At 39.4% G+C, this 21,356-nt stretch overlaps 3 protein-coding genes and 1 non-coding gene across 5 annotated transcripts in view; all 4 read right to left on the reverse strand.

The window, feature by feature from the left end:
• LOC127355362 (uncharacterized) overlaps nt 1–21,356 on the reverse strand; it is a 126,389-nt gene that overhangs the window by 7,526 nt on the left and 97,507 nt on the right. The window lies entirely within an intron of this gene.
• trnay-gua (transfer RNA tyrosine (anticodon GUA)) lies at nt 1,774–1,862 on the reverse strand. Its single transcript is given in 2 exon segments — nt 1,774–1,809; nt 1,826–1,862. It is a non-coding gene; the product is annotated as a tRNA-Tyr (tRNA).
• Nucleotides 5,145–12,329, reverse strand: gstt1b (glutathione S-transferase theta 1b). 2 transcript variants are annotated; one of them, XM_051386177.1, is made up of 5 exons: nt 12,162–12,329; nt 11,195–11,282; nt 9,585–9,735; nt 6,947–7,123; nt 5,145–5,694 (listed from the first exon to the last, which is right to left on the reverse strand). In XM_051386177.1, the coding sequence occupies exons 1-5, from the start codon at nt 12,271–12,273 to the stop codon at nt 5,497–5,499; spliced, it is 726 nt and encodes a 241-aa protein (XP_051242137.1). In that variant the 5' UTR covers nt 12,274–12,329; the 3' UTR covers nt 5,145–5,496. The 2 variants fall into 2 exon arrangements, with proteins under 2 accessions (XP_051242137.1, XP_051242136.1); XM_051386176.1 differs by having other exon boundaries at nt 5,145–5,712.
• On the reverse strand, nt 14,996–20,837 carry ddt (D-dopachrome tautomerase). Its single transcript, XM_051386197.1, has 3 exons — nt 20,668–20,837; nt 17,470–17,645; nt 14,996–15,359 (listed from the first exon to the last, which is right to left on the reverse strand). Exons 1-3 carry the CDS (start codon nt 20,773–20,775, stop codon nt 15,287–15,289), a joined length of 357 nt encoding a protein of 118 aa, XP_051242157.1. The 5' UTR covers nt 20,776–20,837; the 3' UTR covers nt 14,996–15,286.

Here is a 21,356-nt window from a genome sequence, read left to right on the forward strand (position 1 = left end):
ACCAGAGGTTTAGGGGAATTTTAACATTTTTTTCAGATTACTTCCTGTGAATACTTCGTCAGAGATGGGTTTTTCTGATAACTTTTTATAAAATCCTCTGTCTGATACTGGGTGATTGTTCTAATACATCTTGTTTTCAGGTCATCAAAGTTTAGATATTGAATAATTCACTGTAAAGAGATAAGTTATTTTAACTGAGAAAATTTGTTTTTTTATTTTAATTAATCGTTTAAGATTAAGTCATTTACAGATACTTGATGAAAAATGATTTTTGAACTTGAGTTTTAATCATTTTTTAGTATAATGAACTTATCTGATTTTACAGTGTAATATAAACTTAAAAACAGTTGCATTTAGTTTTCTTTACAGAAATGAATGAAATGTTGAGTTTTGGACTACTGTGTATATTTTCTAAGTTTCTAGTATGCTTTAAAATCAAGAAGACTTTGCAACCCTCTTTGAAGTGTCCAGCTCGAGCTCGGTCAAACGTTTCAAACTTAAATTGCTTTTGAAAGGAGTTTGGAGCAGTGGTTTTGGAGACAGGAGGAGAAAAGAGGAATATCTCGTCAGTTCTTCATGCGTTAACATCTCAGCCATATTCTATATTGTAGCTGAGCCTGATTACGCCTTCACTGGTGGTCAGTTAAATGTTAATTTATTGTTTGTTTCAATTGTAAAACTTAAACTATGAACTGAAGTTACAGTGGGATAAAATTATATTATGTTGTTTCCTCATTCTGATTCTGATTTATGATTGAGGGTTGGAGGGTGCGGTGGAGTGTTGGGAGAGTTCTGACCTCTGACTGAAAGAGATAACACAATTAGTGTGGAGGAAAAGAAAAAGTTAAAGATTTACTGTCATCAAGTGGGTGCATGGCTTCCAAAATAAGACATTATTTCTCTACTTTATCTGTATCTGTATTCTAGGGAGAATATGACCAGTCGTGGTATTAGGACACCCAAAAATTCCCTGACACCCTGAACGTACCCACTGGAACCATTGACATATAAAAGATGGACATTGCGTCTCCGCTTCCTCCCACTGTACAAAGACGAAAATGCCAAAATATCCCAGATATGGATGTTGCCATCTTGCACTAGCGATGTCATCACCACTTCACAGAGCAACGGCACATGTTAATATAGTAGATGAAGATAAAGATCATTCAGAAGGGACTGACATATATAAACAGATTCCAAATATAAATGCAAATGCAAAGTCTATATAGCAGATGTTTCTGTAGAAAAAATATCTCTCTTTTCTCTTTTATTTTTAAGTTTTCACCACGTTATTGAAACAGGTATCATTCAAGTTCAAACATCTTGTGTATGCAGCCTAAAATGACAAACACAGCAGGGGGACTAAAAGTTGTAATAAAAAGCTTAAAATGTAGTTTTTTTAAATTTTACATTCAGATAAAGGAGAAATTTATTGTTTGATAGGGACAGTGAGCTGTGAAAAGTTGAATTTGGATTTGTGAATATACAATTTGGTGACAGTAACAAGCAGATTCATTAAATAGAAGTGTAAATAGATTACATCACATTCAGTGAAATCCAATCGAAACATTTCTCCAAAGTAATATACAGTAAGGACATATGATCAGCAATAAATGGTGATAATTTAAGCAAGACCTAAACAATTGTAGCAGCTTTCCCTGAGTTCTCCACGAATGGATTTCTGTGGCTTTGTTAGTGGGGAGGTTGGAAACGCTCAAGCAGCGCCCCTGTGGGTCAACCGTTCGCGCTGCTTGAGTCATCGAGAAAAGAAACTCCTTCGAGCCGGATTCGAACCAGCGACCTAAGGATTACAGTGGAATACACGCTACAGTCCTCCGCTCTACCAACTGAGCTATCGAAGGGGCGCTGTTGACTTTGGGAATGTCAGTTGACAACAGTCTTTTCCTGTTATTTATTTCAGCAAGCATTGTCCCGACGTATCAAATGTTGTTTAAGGCGAGACGCTACAGGCAATACGCTAATACGCTGGTTAATTTTGATATCCCTAGGCTGTTTTGCCTCCATTAAAAAAACAAGACAGTACAAAACAAACTTAACAATAAGAAGTACGAGTCTGGTCCGTGTATGTTTTGGTCATTGGATTTTCCTTTCAGAAAGGGGTAATAAAAAACAGAAAACGAGTGGTTATTTGATTTTCGTTTTAAAATACAAAAATGAAAATTGAAATACAAGGCGTTTTTCTTTTTCATGGTCAAAAAGGGATGAGAGAAATTTTAAAAATGATTCGATTTTCATTTTCTATGTCATATAACAAAAAATAAAATCACTAGAAAACAGAAACGGAAAAAAGGCCTGTTGTTTCATATTCTGAGACCGGATGTTGTCATTAACAGGACCGTGCTGTGTAGAAGAAACAGTAGGCTAGTAGACTGCGGTCAATCCAGCTGTGAGTCCGATCTCCGTGGTCAAATCAGCCGCACTTAAATTTAGAGTGTACAAGTATTCTCAGCATTATGGTAAATGCGGAGAAACGCCGTATTTACTTCCGGTTTTCAAAATAAAGGTATTTAGAGCCGTAAGCTATAATTAAAATATGTTACATTAAAGTGTTGTGTGCCCCTGATGAATAAAAAAACACTTTATATCAAGTATCTTTACTGCACCAGTGTGGAGAAATACCAAAATAAAAGTCCATATTTGTATCTCCAAGTGGTATTTTCATATATTTGAGCTACTGTAAAAACACTTTGCTCAATAATTCCTGGCTATGGAAGATATATTTGACTTCTACACATCTAAGACTACAAGTATACTTAATATCAAGCATTTTTACTGTACCAATGTGGAGAAATTGAAGAATAAAAGTCCCATATTTATACTTCCAGATTCCATATTTTCTTATATTTGAGCTACTGTAAAAATGTAAACTGTATGTGGAACCACCTGCAACAGCTGTCACACTGAATAATATAAAAAATAATATGTGAGGAAGAGACAGTAGGTACAATGGTGTTTTGAAGTTAAAACTAATTATTTTTCCCTTTTACCTACAAATGGACACAGCAGAGCAGCAAAATAAGAAGAATGTGGACTGGCATTGCATTTTGTGTGAAAAGTAAACAAATTAGAATTGTGTAGGGATTTTGTGTTTAGTGTTTATATTATCAAGATGTTATTAAACATTTGTGTGAAATTTTGTCATTATTACTGCAGCATTATTGAAGTATAATGAAAATGCTTCACCCATAGCCAGGAAATATTGAGCAATATGTTTTTACAGTAGCTCAAATATATGAAAATACCACTTGGAGGTACAAATATGGACTTTTATTGTTGAATTTCTCCAAATTGGTACAGTAAAAATGCTTGATATTAAGTATGTTTGTAGTCTCATATGTGTAAAAGTCAAATACACCATCAGTAGCCAGGAAACACTGAGCAATATGTTTTTACAGTACCTCAAATATGGTCAAATATGCAATCTCTGGAGGCATAAATATGAGGCTTTTATTTTGGCATTTCTCCACACTGGTGCAGTAAAGATACTTGATATAAAGTGTTTTTTTATTCATCAGGGGCGCATGAAACACTTTAATGTAACATATTTTAATTATAGCTTACGGCTCTAAATACCTTTATTTTGAAAACCGGAAGTAAATACGCTGTTTCTCCGCATTTACCATAATGCTGAGAATACTTGTACACTCTAAATTTAAGTGCGGCTGATTTGACCACGGAGATCGGACTCACGGCTGGATTGACCGCAGTCTACTAGCCTACTGTTTCTTCTACACAGCACCGTCCTGTAAATGACAACATCCGGTCTCAGAATATGAAACAACAGGCCTTTTTCCGTTTCTGTTTTCTAGTGATTTTATTTTTAGTTATATGAAATAGAAAATGAAAGATCGAATAATTTTTTAAATTTCGCTCATCCCCTTTTGACCATGAAAAAGAAAAACGCCTTGTATTTCAATTTTCATTTTTGTATTTTAAAACGAAAATCAAATAACCACTCGTTTTCTGTTTTTAATACCAGTTTCTGAAAGGAAAATCCAATGACCAAAACATACACGGACCACAGTGTTTCACAGTTTTTTTTTTATAAAACTCGACGATTTACGCAACGAGTTGACTTGTAATGAAATGTGCTGTGTAATTGCAGTATACTTGTTTTGCCCACCAGGTGGCAGCATTGTTTGCAAATTACCAAGAAACAAGCAGGCATCATTATCCACATGATCCCCCTGCTGCTATATTTTATATAAAAATATAAAAGAAGTCCACTCCAGATGTACCAACCGTTCTTAACCACCCAAATCTGCTCTTACCATGGTGTGCTCTTAAACTGGAGGTGTGTGGTCAATTGTAAGTAACATCACCTAAACACATGCAGATGGTGTGTCGTGTGCAAATACTCTACATCAAGAACTGGAGAAATGCCAGCAAAAAAGCCACCAGATACAGATATAGTGAGTCCTGAACCATCCCTTAGTTATGCTGCTATAGGCCTAGACTATTGGGGGATTTCCCATGATGCACTGAGCTCCTCTCTTCCTCTCTCTCTCTTTCTCTCTTTAATAAAATTGAATTGAATTGAATTGAATATAGGGTATAAGTAAAATAACATAATGCTGACATATTGATGATACATATAAGAAACTGAATGCACACAATATCATTAAGTTTTCAATGGAGCAATATTTCCTTAGCCCACAAATGTAATAATCCTCTATATCCACTATGGCTCTGATTGGTTGTTTTAATTCAGTACCAATGGATTCTTGCGAATGCCATTAAAAGCACTGGGAGGAGTCAGAAGAACCTGATTGTTTCACAGATTATCTGTCTCATGTTCTACTGTCAGGATATAGGGAAAGATTCAGCAAATATGACATTGAATTGATTTATAAAATTGACCTACTGCAGCTTTAAGACCAATGTTTCCTTGCGTTGTACAAACAGCTTGTGGTGGAAACTAGATGTGAGTGCTCTCAATCACTCATCTCAAGAGCAAAACTAGGAAAAACATTATTGAATCCCAGAATGCAATGGGTACAAATCATGGATACGAACAAAAATAAGATAAAATGTGTTCGTATTTTGCTTCTTGCATGAGGCCCATTAATTACAGTGTGATCAACTGATCACCATAAGTGACAAACACAGAGAACACAGTTGGGTTCAAAAACACAAACACTGTTTATTAAGGCCGACAGAGCACAGCTGATGAACTAACTACGTCCACAGTGAAGCATTCAGGAAATATCTCAGCTCACAGAGGAGCAGTTATCTCACATTTCACATTCCTCTACATTACACAATGAGTCCCGGACTGCCTCCTTGGCCCACTATCCTGCACATCACATGCTATCATACTAAACCACTCTAGTGCTTTTTACTTTCCAACAGAGGGGTTCTTCGTACAATAAACTGGGAAAGCATGTCCCATATAATCCAGTCTAACAGTGACACATGATGTAATGAGAAGGAAACTTTGCTAAGACAGTTTGAACATAACAGGCGTTCTCCTCTTCACAAGAATAACTTGAGAATCTTGGGCTTGAAGAGCTGAAGCTTGCTGTGGTCCATTAGCTTTACACTCTCCCTGGCTCCCAGGATGATCTGGTGGGCGTCGTCAAACAGCTCCTTCCCGATGGCGGCCTGGACCCTGTCCCGCCAGGCGCTCAGCTTGGGCCTGCCCTCGAATACGTCCAAGCCGGAGCCCACAGGCTGTCGATGAGAGAGGGCCTGTTAGTGTAGAGTGACTACTGAACCCATATCATTCCCAATTCATTGTTTTAGATCAATCAGTCTATCAGGCAGCCATTGGGATAATTTTTCTCCAGCCACCCAGACATAGTCATTACCAGAGACAGTGTTATGTTATACACTCAAAACACATCAGCCATCCTGAAGGCATTTCCTGTTCTAAAAGCAAAACAAACTGTGAATTTATCCCCTCTAAAATCGGTATTAGTCTCAAAAACCCCCATATCGGTCAGGCCTCTAGTTGGATGGAAATGTATAATTACAAATTCAATTATTACTTTTGCGCATCATGGAATATAGCATTTTAACCGTTCAAATTTTAAAAAAATATGAGGGGGCATGAGCTTAGTAATTTTTCAGACTCTCATAGCGACTTTATTTCTAAAAAGCAACTTGCAACAAACGTCAGAAGAGACCATCAGAAAAAAGAAGAAAATAAATTCAAATATATTGTAATTCATCCCCATGCCTGCTACTCAGAGTAATCGCAGTGCACGGCTCTTCTGCCAGCAGCACTGGGGTCTCTACCTCTCCTCTCGGGCTGTGTGCAGGCAGTCAGTAGGTGTGGAACATTTGACCTTTCTCGCTCTTTCATCCCGGATCTCTGGATTAGAGTGTTCCTATAGCTAAACATATAAATATTTGTTTGACCTTTTCTCTCACCCGTTCTCTCCGGGATCTCTGGATTAGTGTGTTCCAATAGCATATATATATATAAATAGTTATTTTTAAACAAACACTTTCGTGTCTCTTGTGTCTTTGTGTCTCGAGAACATTTCACATTTAATATTAGATGAAAAATATTTATTATATGTTTTCCTGCTTAAGGTATTGGCACTGAAGCTCAGGTGTCATACTGGTACAATTTAAATAATAGAGACTGTAAAACAGAGACACAAAGAACTACCTGTCTCAGATGTAGAAACAAATACATTGGTAAATTGACTGTACTTGCACACCAATGCACAGGTTCAGTATCTTGCTTAAGAACACTTGCAGCAGGAGGATCTGGGGATTGAACCACCAACCTTCTTATTAGTGGATGACCCACTCTACCTCTGGAGCCACAGCTGCGCAGGTAGTTACATATATATCTAAAGCATTGTGATATTCATTAGAAACTGGGTGGCAGTAAATGGACTAAATTGTACAAACACACTGGAGTGGCCCTGAACAATGCTCTAAACTTGCGAGGAAAAACATTTCTGCACACCTGCATGATTTCCACAATGGCGACCAGGTCGGCCAGAGAGATCTGATCTCCTGCGATGAAGGGCTTGTCCTGGATGAACTTTTCTTCCATGAGTTTCAGTGAGCCATTCAGATCCTCCAGGGCACCGTCCAGCTTGTCCTGCGGGACATCCACGCCCAGAATTTTGGGAATGAAAACCTACAGCCAAAACACAAAGATGTGATCAAATAACAACACTATCACTTTGTATTAAGAACAAGCTCAGTTACAGAGGTGAATACAGTGGACGTAATAGTTGCAGCGGCTGGAATGAATGTCCAACACTGGTAACATTATTAGGAATCACTCCATTAACTTTCACTGTTATGCAGATGATATACAGTTATATCTATCGATCAAGCCCGATGAAATTGATCAATTATCTAAATTACAAACATGTCTTAAGGACATAAAATCCTGGATGAGCTGCAATTTTCTGATGTTAAACAAATGAAATTCTTGTTCTTGGCCCCAAAAACCTTAGAGACTCACTGTCTAAAGATATAGTTACTCTAGATGGCATTAACTTGGCCTCTAGCACCACTGTCAGGAATCTTGGAGTTATCTTTGATCAGGATTTGTCATTTAACTCCAACATGAAGCAAACCTCCAGGACTGCCTTCTTTCATTTACTAATATTACAAAAAAGAAAAACTAATCCATGCATTTGTTACTTCAAGGCTGGATTACTGCAACTCTTTATTATCAGGTTGCCCCAATAAGTCCATTAAAACGCTCCAATTAATTCAGAACGCTGCAGCACGAGTACTGACAGGAACTAGGAAAGAGCTCACATCTCTCCTGTACTAGCTTCTCTGCACTGGCTCCCTGTAAAATGTAGAATAGAATTTAAAATCCTCCTCCTCACCTATAAAGCTCTTCATGGTCAGGCCCCTTCATATCTTAAAGAGCTCACAGTACCCTATTACCCCTCTAGAACACTACGTTCTCTGAATGCTGGGCTACTTGTGGTTCCTATAGTCTCTAAAAGTAGAACAGGAGCCAGAGCCTTCAGTTACCAAGCTCCTCTCCTGTGGAACCAGCTTCCAGTTGTGGTTCGGGAGGCAGACACCCTCTCCACATTCAAGAGTAGGCTTAAGACATTCCTCTTTGATAAAGCTTATAGTTAGGACTGGATCAGGTGAGTCCTGAACCATCCCTTAGTTATGCTGCTATAGGCCTAGACTATCGGGGGATTTCCCATGGTGCACTGAGCTCCTCTCTTCCTCTCTCTTTCTGCACTCATTCATGTCCCATTAATGCATGTTACTAACTTCACTTCTTCCCCGGAGTTCTTGTGCTTTCTCGTCTCGCAGGTTCTTATCGATCCTGGTGGAGCCTCCTGCCATGGTCCTGCTAGATTGCCATTGCTAATACTGTTGTTACTGTGCGTCTGTCTGTCTGTCTGTCTGTCTGTCTGTCTCTCTCTCTCGCTCTCTTTCTCTGTCTCTCTCTCTCTCTCTCACCCCAACTGGTCGAGACAGACGACCACCCACCTAGAGCCGAAGGATCTGTCCTAGGTTTCTGCTTTTTAACAGGCAGTTTTTCCTTGCCCTTGTCGCCAAGTGCTTGCTCATGGTGGTACTGTTGGGTCTCTGTAAATAATGTTATAAAGAGTTCGGTCTAGACCTACTCTATTTGAAAAGTGTCCTGAGATAACTTCTGTTATGAATTGGCGCTATACAAATAAAATTGAATTGAACTGAATTGAATTGAATTAACAAGAATGTATTGTTTTCATGATTTTGTCTTCCTGTTACTGCTCTCCCACTGATACAGTCAAAGTGTGCACACACCAGCAGAGGACTGAAAGCAGCAGGAAACCTCCCTCAGTGGCTTTCACTCAGAACAACACTGGCCTGGTGTTTTCCTTCTGGACATGTTCTGATACCATTTTTCCCTTCCTGATTCCAATACCTACACTTCAGCCAATACCGGCCACTGATTTAAAACAAATGTGTTTAAAAAAAATATATCACAGCTCCAGACTGGGGCCACTTAGTCTCATTTTGTGACCATTGGTTATTTTAAAAGGGCCAGTGTGTAGGATGAAGTGGCATCTAGTGGTGAAGTTGCAGACTGCGACAAACTTGAATACCGCTCATCTTCCAAGAAACTATGGTGTAAGAGAAACTATGGTAGATGCAAAAGTCGTCAAAAATATCAATATCAACAAAATTAACACTTGAACAAACATCTGCGTGATAAGAACTACATAAAATGCCAGAAACCATCCTTTAAGCTTTATGACCTATACTGCAGTCAGCCACCAGGGGGCGAGATATATATTTTGGCTTCACTATTGGACAGCTGTCATGTCATCCAGCTTTATATATGTGGATGGATGACGTGATTGGTTCGGGTTAGGTAAAGAATATCAGGGTAAGCCAATCAGAATAAGAGTAGGATGGTTTATCATCCTGGGGGGACAGTGCTGGTGCACAGAAACGCCTACTTGCTGACAAGCTTTTTAGGTCGTATTGGAGGCATTTCCGACACCGGTATTAGTATCGAACAACTCTTCCAGCTTCCTTTACTCCTCAGTCTCTCAGTCTGGAGAGGAGCTGGAGGTTAATAAATTAAAAAAACAGAACAGCATGACATGTGTCAGTGAACATACCCGGAGCCAGAAAATCTTGGTTCCCTGCCAGCGCAGCCCCGTGTGCTGCCATGACAGATACTCATTGACGCGAGCGCGCTGCTGGAGGTCGGCTGGGTACCAGAAGTCTGGAGTCTTAAACTTCTCCGCCAGATACTGCAGGATGGCGACACTACGGAGGCAAACATCACCAATGACACACGCATGTACAGGGTTAGTATCAGAGTGATTATATAATTATGGGTACATACCATGTCCATGGGGTGTATTTATCAATTTGACTAAATATTCATTTCAAGCAACGACCAAATTTTATATTGGGTGATATTTCTCTTTCGTTTAATACAGAAAGTTAAGTTAATTTATTTTGTAAAATATGCAAATTATATACCGGAATTTGCAGTTTTTGTGCCGTCCGATTTCATACATTTCAAGTTTGCTCTTCAAAATTAACCCTAGAAGACATGTTTGTGTATATTATTTTTAGCATTATTTGTTCAAAAATAATCATTAAAACACGATAAAGGTGTTTTTAAAACTATCCTTAATCCTTAATAAAAAAATTAAAAAAAACCTGCAACAAAACTTCACATGTTCGATAAGAGTCCCGCCCTGAACATGTCTATGTGATAATATTCGGTAATGTGCCTAGTGGCAACAGGAAGTATCACGTTTTATACTTTCATGTTCTACTCCTAGCAGGATGATCAGACCCAGCTGAAATTTACTTATAAAATGCAAAACACATTGTTGATTATATGTGATGACTGCGGTGAGGGGGCGTGTCTGTAGCGTGGCGGGAAATTTTGATGTACCACCACAAAACACGAATTTGCTATAACTTGAGTGTACATTGTCCAATCGGCTCCAAACTTCACATGTCTGATAAGAGTCCCGCCCTGAACACGTCTATGTGATAATATTCAGTAAAAGTGAGAGCGCCACCTAGTGGTGAAAGGAAATGTCATTTTTTTATACTTCCATGTTCTACTCCTAGTAGGATGATCAGATCAAGCTGAAATCTAGTCAGAAAATGGAAAACATGTTCTTGATGATATTTCTTGATTGTGGTGAGTTTTTGTTACAGGGCGTGTCCGTGGCGTGGCGTCAAACTTTGATTGCCAGAACACACAAAGTTGCTATAACTTGAGTGTACATTGTCCAATCGGCTCCAAACTTCACATGTCTGATAAGAGTCCCGCCCTGAACACATAGTGATAGCGCCACCTAGTGGCAACAGGAAGTAAGTGCCGCGTGGCGATTTTGAGCTGATTTACGTGAGATTTTCATGTCGTTGTCCGCACGTGTTACGACGGCACATGACGCGGCCGCAGCACGCTACGAGTTGCGTGGAGTGCGAGGTCCCGTCCATCGCTGCTTGCAGCTTTAATTTTAATATGTTCTGTGGAGAAGGGAGACTGGCATTGGTCACGGTTTGGAACGAAAGGGAGAAAACAGGATAGAGTAACACGGCAGATATCACTCATATTGCTCATATCACTCGGCCTATTTTTTATTTTTTTTGACGACGTAGTTAAGCCAAAGTGCTGCGGGAAACCCTGATTTAGCAAATAAGCACAGTGATTTCTTCACTTATAGGTTGATATGAAATGTACCCCTAATTACATCACCTTTCAGCCAGGCAGAAGTCTCCATCTCGCAGAGCGGGGACTTTTCTTATCGGGGTGATCTTCCCAAACTCCTCTCCATAGTGCTCACCTGAAACCAACACACACACCTTCAGTCTGGAATGATCTAGAAGACACTACATGCTGCTCTGCTCTGCATCACAGCGGCAACCACTAGTCCATTCATCCATTAGTTGTCACATATTAATCGCCAACTATTTTGATCACATTTGAAGAAGTCACCTCAAAGTGGGCTCACCGAAACTTTTTTTTTTCCATTTTACGGAACAAACAGCTAATTAATCAACTGTGAGAATGATGACAGATTATTCCATAATGAGAATAATCCTTTCAGCCATAGTCTGCATAAATAGCTACCGGCTGATAGGGCTGAAACTTGACTACTGTCCTATACTGTCCATGAGTACTAAGTACCAGTGCTATAGTCAAGACCACTTTTGCTGAGTCCAAGACAAGTCCAGGACCAGGATTAGTCAAGTCCAAAGAGGTCTGAGTCCGAGTCAAGGCTGAGACAGAAAAAAAGAATGCTTTTGCCATTGGCATTGAGACGGGTTTTGACAGCCAGTCCACTCAGCCTCTGTCCCATTGTCCCCAGTCCACTCAGTCTCTGTCCCACTGTCCCCAGTCCACTCAGTCTCTGTCCCACTGTCCCCAGTCCACTCAGCCTCTGTCCCACTGTCCCCAGTCCACTCAGCCTCTGTCCCACTGTCCCCAGTCCACTCAGTCTCTGTCCCACTGTATACTCCTAGAAGGTTTTTTCACTCTTTAACTCTGCAGGCAGAAGATCTCAGTGGACTCAGCAGTCAATGCTGGAGGCTCTAACATTAGCATTTGAGCATTTAGCATTCAGCCGACCGTCAAACGACAGTGAACGTTACCTCCACCCCCGCTGGTTGGGAAAAGGATAGGGAGTTTTTTTCCCCTCCTCTGTGAGTGAACCTGAACTCACCTTCCATCAGCGAAACTGACTTGAATTCAAAGGGAATGTTGTTCTTCTTGGCGAAGATATAAACGGAGCGGCAGGGCTGAGAGAACATGTCCAGGTACAGCTCTAACGCCATCGTTACTCCCGAGTGCAGAGCTTCCTCCTCTCAGACACTTAGAACTTTATTTGACGAACCAATTTACTTGTGTAGATACTTTACGCCCTCCCTCCTCCTGTGGAGGAAGCAGAGGCAGATTCCTCATTGGCTGCTGCTGTGCGCCTGCGCGGTCCCCAGCTAGTTAGTTAATCAGCCAAAACATTAACTTTCTGAACTTCCACTGGGACATGCAGGCTCTGATCTATGAACAAGCAACATCAAAGTCAATTATTTAGGGTTTTTTATTTTTGCTTTTTATGTGTATTATATTGTTATAAAGCCACCTGGTTGCTTGTTTTTGGAATTACAATTATTATTATTTCATTAATCAAATAAACAAGACATATTTTGACTGATCACTTTGGTTTACCTGGCATGTGTTTTGGTCACCATTGATTCAATGTTTGCACAGATCTTTAAATAAACAGACAGAGTAAATACAGTCTAATAGGAACAACCTCTGACTGTATGTGTGCCTTGTAAGATGTCCAACATTTCTGTCTCCAGTCTTTATGCGGGTCATCTTTATTTTCTAGTAAACGTAGACCTAAAAGGCAGAGGTTGTTGTTAAATGTTTTGCTCATTCTTGAAATTGTGTGGTTGGCAAGAACTGTTCAAACCCACTTAAAAGATCATTTGAACACTGTCAGATGTGTACAAATGCAACAGTTTATTTTCTGGGTGTATAATTTGTGACAATTTCAGCTGCACATGCAAAAATGTGTCCACAGGAAAACATTCTGAATTTTTTCTTTATCTAGAGCAGGAAGTGTCGTCAGCTACAGCCTCTGACCCACAGACCTCAGCTAAGCTTTCTCAAAGACTCTCCACACTTTAAGAGAAATGACAATCCCCAGGCCACTGTAGCTTACTGGACAGTCACATTTAAGCTCCATTTAAAGCAAGATAAAGCAACAATAGACCTTTTTCACAGCAGCCATTTTGACATTAAATAGTAGGGTAAACACAGGTTTATGGTCTAAAGGGGCTCGGCTTTTACATGCTTTCTCCTGCTGATTTCATTCATAGATTGAAACATTTTTGAAACAGTAGCCATTCTTTTGTTGTTTTTTACTCTGTAAATGATTTCCATGTATATTTACAGTAAGTGACTGGCAGTGCAGCTACTGTTATTGTACTGTAATGCAATTTACAGTATACAATACTATATCACGGCAAAACAGTATTTTACTGAAATTCTGCCTATTTCTGATGCATTGTATTATATTGTGCTGTATTATATCCAGTTTTATTTAGATTAATATATTGTTATTACAACAGTACTGTACTGACTAATAATAATTTATTATATAATATTCAGTTACTAATATTGTAATGTTACTATCCTAAAATATATTGTAATATATGATGCATGACAATGCAATATAAACTACAGTATTTTACTGTAATATGAAGAAATATGGTATTTTACATTAGGTTTCTACAGTACTGTGCATCTATATCTACAGTGACATCTAAGAGTGTAGCCTTTCTGAAACTATTGCATTGTTAAATTAATACTTATTACTTTAGAAAAATAACTGCCCCCTCACTATTTTTAACAGCCTGTTCACTCTAAAAAGTAATCCAGTGGACCTTTGTCACTACTTAAATAAATGCATGGTTTCAAGCTAAAACTTAGAATTTATTGATTTTGATAAACCTTTTAAGTTTAACATTATTTTGATGAGTTGCGATGACATAACATGGAAAGACTAGTTGGAAGTTAATTTCTATCAACTAATCAACATTGTAACACAGTGTAGTACCTTTGTTTAACATAATAACACAAGTTGCCATAAATCGTAAGGATTGATGCAAACTGTTACATTATGTTCCCCAAAAATAAAACATAACAATGCTAACATGTGAAATCAGTTGTTTTGGGATGCCGGTAAAGTCAAATCAAATTAATACAGATATCAGGTCATCAAAATTAGTAAACTAATCATTGAATACACTAATTAGTGAATATGTACATGCTAAGCTATTTGTGAAATGGCAACCAAACTAAGCCTGGGATCTACCTGCTGGTTAAATGGCACCAAACTCTATAGTAAAATGTCTACAGGCACACAAATAGCAACAAATATAGCAACTTATTCAGACCATATAGTAAGACGCCAGTTATATATTAAAATATTTGGTAATCCATCCCTATGCCTGCTGCTTCTGCCAGCAGCATGGGGGTCTCTACCTCTCCTCTTGGGCAGGTAGACGTGGGGCACTTTCTCTGTCACTCTTTCTCCACAGATCTCTGGATCAGGGTGTTCTTATAGCTTGTAAATAAGTAAATAGTTTGTTTGAGAGAAGAGAAGAAGAATCCACTGGGCCTGAACGAAAGCAGCCAATCAGAGCCGAGAAAGATAGAAAGACACTTTTGGCTGGTGACTTGAAGATAGTTGTTAGTTTTACTGTCGGTACTTGACGACCTGGGAATGAGACTCAACAATCAACAATCTTTCTTGGCTCTCACAGAAAGGTAAAACTCAGTGTGGATCCTTTCAAAATAAATCAATTACACACACACACACACACACACACACACACACACACACACACACACACACACACACACCAGATAAATAAATGAATTCAATTCATGGAGGCTACATGATTCACTCAAGAGAGTCCAGTTCATCTCAGGAATTGAAGGGAATATTTTGAGGAAAAAAACTTACAACAAAATAAAGACAGAATCTAGTCTCTTCTCCCTCTTTATTCCATGTTCTTCTAGTGTGATCTTCTTCAATAGTGTGTAACACAAGTGATCTCAGAAATGGTAACAATAATAGGGCTTAATCATTAAAAAACAGGACTGATTAACATCACGTTTTACAGCCGTCGGAACAACTGCAGATGTGTAAACTGTAGTACACAGTGGCCTGAAAAGAACTAGCTTTACTTCATTGAGTGATTAATACTGAGATCCAATCTGCTTTCTTCGTCTTCTTCTTCTTTTAGGAATGCGATCGTGTGTCAGAAACATGCTTCACAAGAAGCTCATGACAGTCCCCTTCTTTCCGACCTGGTGTGGCTGCAGTGCGTGGAACTGGATAACAATCCTGTGAATCAGAACAAAGCCATCAATTATTTACTCTGTGTTCGCTCAAATGTGAGAATACAGATTAGGTTCAAATGCAGCTCCAGGTCCCTGCGCTGCTTTTTACTGGTGTGAGGATTAAGGAGTGCTGCTCCTGGTTTTGCAGAGTTAGTTTAACATCTGATAAATAACTTTCCTGTGAGATTATTATCCAAGGTGAGAGTGAGTTACTACACAGATAACAAAGATTATTTCTAAGCATGCAATAATAAAACATGTTAAGACAAGCATCATTCTGAAAACCCTCATTACATTTTCAGGCAAGGTTTAAAGCTGCAGTAGGTAAAATACTATATGTCATATTCACTGAAACTTTCACTATATCCTGACAGTAGTACATGAGACAGATAATCTGTGAAAAAATCAGGTTCCTCTGGGTCCTCCTAGTGCTCCTAATGGTATTTGTAAGAATCCACAGGGCCTGAATGAAAACAACCGCTCAGAGCAGAGAAACATATAAAGACACTTTGGGTTGGAGGCTTGAAGATAGTTGATTGCTGAGTATCAATCCCAGGGTCTGTATTTGACGCTCTGCTCTGATTGGTTGTTATTGTTCAGGCCCAGTGGATTCTTACAAATACCACTAGGAGCACTAGGAGGAACCAGATTAACCTTATTTTTCACATATTATCTGTCTCAGGATACAGTGAAAGGAAAGCAAATATGTCACAATTATTTTCATAAACATTACCAACTGCAGCTTTAAAACAAGAGCCTCATAATGCAAACACACATACAAAACAATAGAATGGTGGGTATATATGTTAGTAGTAATATGGACTAAATAAGTCTGCATTGTTAGACACTGACTAAAACTTGCAGAGCAGAAACACAGACATAAAAAGCATGCACTGTATACATCTGACACAATAAAAGGAATGCATGAAGGTACATGAGGGCAGAGGTTCATTCTGCATAACACAGAGTTCTGCCTGTCTACAGACAAAAAGAGTGCAGCCATATTATAAACAAAGAGTGATGATAACAGCAAAGACCGGGACAAGGTCACATACTGTATCTGGTGAGACGCAACAGTCTTTGGTTCATATAAAGAACCGTGATCTGGTAAGTGTGAGATTGTTCTGAAGCCTTATTGTTAACTGAATGGGTGAACCCAAGCTGGGCAATAATTGCATTATAACTGATTTTTAGTTAGTTTGAGTTGGAAGGAAGTTAGCTTTAGAATTAAGGCTAATTATAAGATAAACCTACAGACCTGTGGGCTGAACTCAGAGCTGTGTTTATACTATAAGGGCAGAGTCAGACCCAGGCCAGCCGCTAGGAATTGGCCTTTCCTAAGTCCCGCCCTTTTTTTCTCTGTGCTCCAATTGCAGTTGAGCAAGCCTTGACCAACTGTCTCCTTTACTGTACTTAAATATGTTACGTGCTAGGCTCGTCTTTGGTGAAAAAACAACCACATTTTGAAGATAGCCTGCCTCCAGCAGGTGGCAATATAATATAAAAGAACATAGCATAATATTATATAATATAATATATAGCCTTATAGGTTGTTTTTTTAAGATAAGATAATCCAGCAGTTACAGCAGCAAGGGAAGTAGAACAAATATCCAGAAAAAAATAAAATAAGTACTATATGAAAAATATACAACAGTGAATGGGGATCCAAGAGTAAACAATGTCACTAAGTGAATTGTGGTGCTTGAGCCCACTTAAAGGACCAGTGTGTAGATTTAGTGGCATCTAGCAATGAAGGTGCAGATTGCAACTAACTGAACACCGCTGGCCCCTCTATTTGAAGACCTGGCAATGAGAACAGGCTGTGAAGCCTGTAGGAGAAACTATGGTGGCCGCAAAAAATGTGAAAGGCCCTATCTACAGCCAGTGTTTGGTTTGTCCGTTCTGGGCTACTGTAGAAACATTGTGGTCAACCGTGGTGGACTATACACGAATGAAAACCTACCTATGAATATTATATTCCATTTCTGCTAATAGATCCTCCTAAATGTTACACACTGGATCTTTAAGGGGCAACCATCGACCTTTGTATCGCCGCAGTGGCCGGCGGGCCTGGTCAGACCATATTACAGTGACAGTCCCTCCTAAGAGCTCACCTGTCTTCTGGCAGACGAAGTTCTGTGGTCAGAAACTCAAAGATCTTGGCACTGTGTTCCTTGTTCTTGTCAGCAGTGTCAGTCACGCCAATAGCAGACACCGACAGCATCACACACGGAGAGCAAGAGCCAGCTATCATCATCAGCAGCCCAGCCTTCACCACCACATTCATCCTCTGAAAGACAAATAATATTGGTAAGGGTAAAACATGACAGAGAGGGAAACAAAAAAACACAGTACTTCATGTGAAAGCTGTACATGTTTTACAAAGTAAGCACATTTCCCCACCAACAAGGTCAGAGTTTATTCTCCAGTGCGTCCTTAAACAACACACTGGCCTCTACCCGACAGAGCCTTTACTTTAACTGTGTGAGAGGGTGAATTTTGAAACATCAAATCCAGTTATTCAGAGTAGAGCCGTTTATGGTAACTGTGTGAGCCTGTTAATCTATAATGAAAATAATCATTAGTTGCAATCCTATAGTAAACATATGTGAGCTATATCACACACACATACTGCTCTACTGTATGTTACTGTATGTTACTCTATGTCACTGTATGTTATAGGGCTGGGCGATATGGCTTAAAAATAAAATCTCCGATTTTCTCACACCAAACCCGATTTACCATTTTAATCGTTTTTTTTGTAGACTGTTTTTTAGCGGGTGTTTGAGGGCTGCGGTCCTGTATATCTCGCAGAGAGCAACATTTCTCCCGCTCGGCTGTATGCCTCTGCTTGAGGTGCTGGAATAAACTTGTTGTACTGCTAACTTTGGTTGCAACAGCTTTCAAACAAACTTTGCAGTGGGTCGTGGTTTGTTCGCTGTCGGACGCCACAAAACCAAACCAGTTCCAAACAACCGACGACACTCTGCCTTTTTTGGGGACGAGCTCATCCTGGCTTGCTGCCATGTTGTGTTTATCTGTGGAGAGGCGGGGGAAGGGGTCAGCACACTCTGACCTACGGGAGCCCAAAGGGAGCGCCGGTGTTGTGAAAGTTCAAGAGAAAACTGATTTTAACCAGAAATAAATCGTGTTTAACTACGAATTCGAATTAATCGATAAAATCAATTTATTGCCCAGCCCTAATATGTTATTGTATGTCACTGTACTGAATGTTACTGTATGTTACTGTACTGAATTTTACTGTATGTCACTGTACTGAATGTTACTGTATGTCACTGTACTGAATTTTACTGTATGTCACTGTACTGTATGTTACTGTATGTTACTGTACTGTATGTTACTGTATGTCACTGTATGTCACTGTACTGAATGTTACTGTATGGTACTGTATGTTACTGTATGTAACTGTATGTAACTATGTCACTGTATGTTACTGTATGTTACTGTATGTTACTGTATGTTACTGTATGTTACTGAATGTTACTGAATGTTACTGTTTGTTACTGTACTGAATGTTACTGTATGTTACTGTATGTCACTGTACTGAATGTTACTGTATGTTACTGTACTGAATGTTACTGTATGTCACTGTACTGTTTGTCACTGTACTGAATGTTACTGTATGTTACTGTACTGAATGTTACTGTATGTCACTGTACTGAATGTTACTGAATGTTACTGTATGTCACTGTACTGAATGTTACTGTATGTCACTGTACTGTTTGTCACTGTACTGAATGTTACTGTATGTTACTGTATGTTACTGTATGTTACTGTACTGAATGTTACTGTATGTCACTGTACTGAATGTTACTGTATGTCACTGTACTGAATGTTACTGTATGTTGCTGTATGTCACTGCACTGTATGTGACTGTCTGTCGTTGTACAGTAATACCACTGCTGCTCTAATGGCATATGACACTTGTAAACAGTATGTCACCCAAGGTCCACAGACACATACAACTTGGTAACCAACCTTGGTACATGATCCATAAATGGCTAAGGACTCTAATCTCTCTGTAAGAGATAATACAGATAAGTTGTATGTTCCATGATTGTAATGAATGGTGAGGGGTCAAAGAAGCACACATCAGCTCCACTAGCTAACATACATTATTTCAACAGTCTTGTGATATGGACAAGAACTCACACACATATCCAACAGGTTTATCCATATAGGTTTCATGGGCAGTTGGCTCTTAAACTACAGGTCCTTAGCTTGAGCTAACACTGGCACACTCATGCAGAGGCACAAACAATAATCCCTGTGTCAAGGTGTCCAGTTACACTGAATAGTTAGTAGAAATGAATAGACACCTTTCAGCCAATTACAATCAAGAATTTCCGGGGGCGAGGATACAGTCCAATAAGATGGCAGCAATAGTGGACGTGCTGGAAACGCCTCTGTTCCATTCACACTAGAGCTAAAGGCTGCTTAGGTTTGGAGTTTGTGGCAAATAAATGTAAAGGTTTCTGCAGAGAATGTCTAATAAGGGGAGAACTTCCACTCTCGGTACACTTCCAACTTCTGAACTGTTGCAGTTCCACTCTGGCTCCATATGAGGGCGCTCACAGGATGAGTGCAGAATGAATGGCGGTCTATGGAGCTATACCCTCAAAATCCACTTTTCTCAGGATAGAATTTTTCGTCTAGTAGTTTGAATGTTGCATTCGAAAGGGGATGCAAAGAAATGACACATTGCTGGGTGTCTTATTTATAGTATATTAGGTTATAATACACAGTGAGTTGTAAATTATAGTATCTAGTATCTGAAGTACACATAAAATAAATCATTTGATGGTCAGGCTTCATCTGTCTAATAGACATAATTGAAGCCAGAAAACAATCACAGTGATCTTGATTTTGGATATCGACGTTTATTTAGTTCGACTAATTCCATACCAGGAGTTGAATTACAGCGTGTTATATGTCAAATCACATGAGGAAATGATTGCCTTGGTCTTTCCGTTCAGTACGTAGTACGACGTTACGACGTACAAAAGAATAAAAGCATTTATTTTGATGGGTGGGCCATGTTGCAAAACCTTGTAGATAATTACAACAGCAGAACATTGCATTAAACAATGCAGTTGTTGTTAGTTTTAATTATTTGGCTGAAAGCAAGAGCAGCGCTGTTTCTCCGTCTTCGCTGAATGAATGCGCGCTCCCGCGGCAAGGGGGAACACTTTCTGTCGGGGATACCTACATTGGCACAACACCGGCAGCAGCTTTGACATTGAGTAAAGCTCCAGTGAAGTGTCAGAGAGGCAGGGTAGAGGCGTACTCACGTCCTCGGGTTTCCCCAGAGCAGCCGCGACGCACGAGCTCAGCTTCTTCACAAAGTCCTCCGAGAACGAGCCGGCCGGTAAATTCGTCTGGAAGTCTATGAAAGGCATGTTCACAACCGAGACTCAGGTCTGCCGACAACTCTGTGTGGGGACGAGGACGGAAGACCAGTGACAGGACAGCGAGCTTAGCCTACTTCCGGTGTAACCTTCAAAATAAGTGAGGTGCGTTACAATAATTAAACTACACTACTGATGAATGCGTTCTGCTAATTTGTTGCGAAGGATGATATAAATGTGTTTTTGTCACATTTGCTATCTGATATTTCACCATGTCCTATGGATGCCCCTTTACACCAGTGTGACAAAAAAAGGATGTTGTTAATCATTCTAATGAGAAAGTTTGTCATTATTTTAAGAAAGTTGAACCCTGAATGCATTAGTTTGTTTAATGGGCTTTACCATCACTGAGTGAATGTGTGTGAAAGGGTGAATGTGGCACGTAGTGTAAAAGCGCTTTGAGTGGTCGGAGGACTAGAAAGGCGCTATACAAGTACAGGTCCATTTACCATTTACCTTGGCTTTCATAGAGCATAAAGCCTATCCATCATTTCACATACTAATTAAAAATAAATTATCATTATGGACCAATTATTTATCGTTTGTATTTAAATAATTTATCGCGCATCCCT

This window comes from Dicentrarchus labrax, unplaced genomic scaffold (assembly GCF_905237075.1).
Source record: "Dicentrarchus labrax unplaced genomic scaffold, dlabrax2021, whole genome shotgun sequence".
NCBI classification, from domain to species: domain Eukaryota; kingdom Metazoa; phylum Chordata; class Actinopteri; family Moronidae; genus Dicentrarchus; species Dicentrarchus labrax.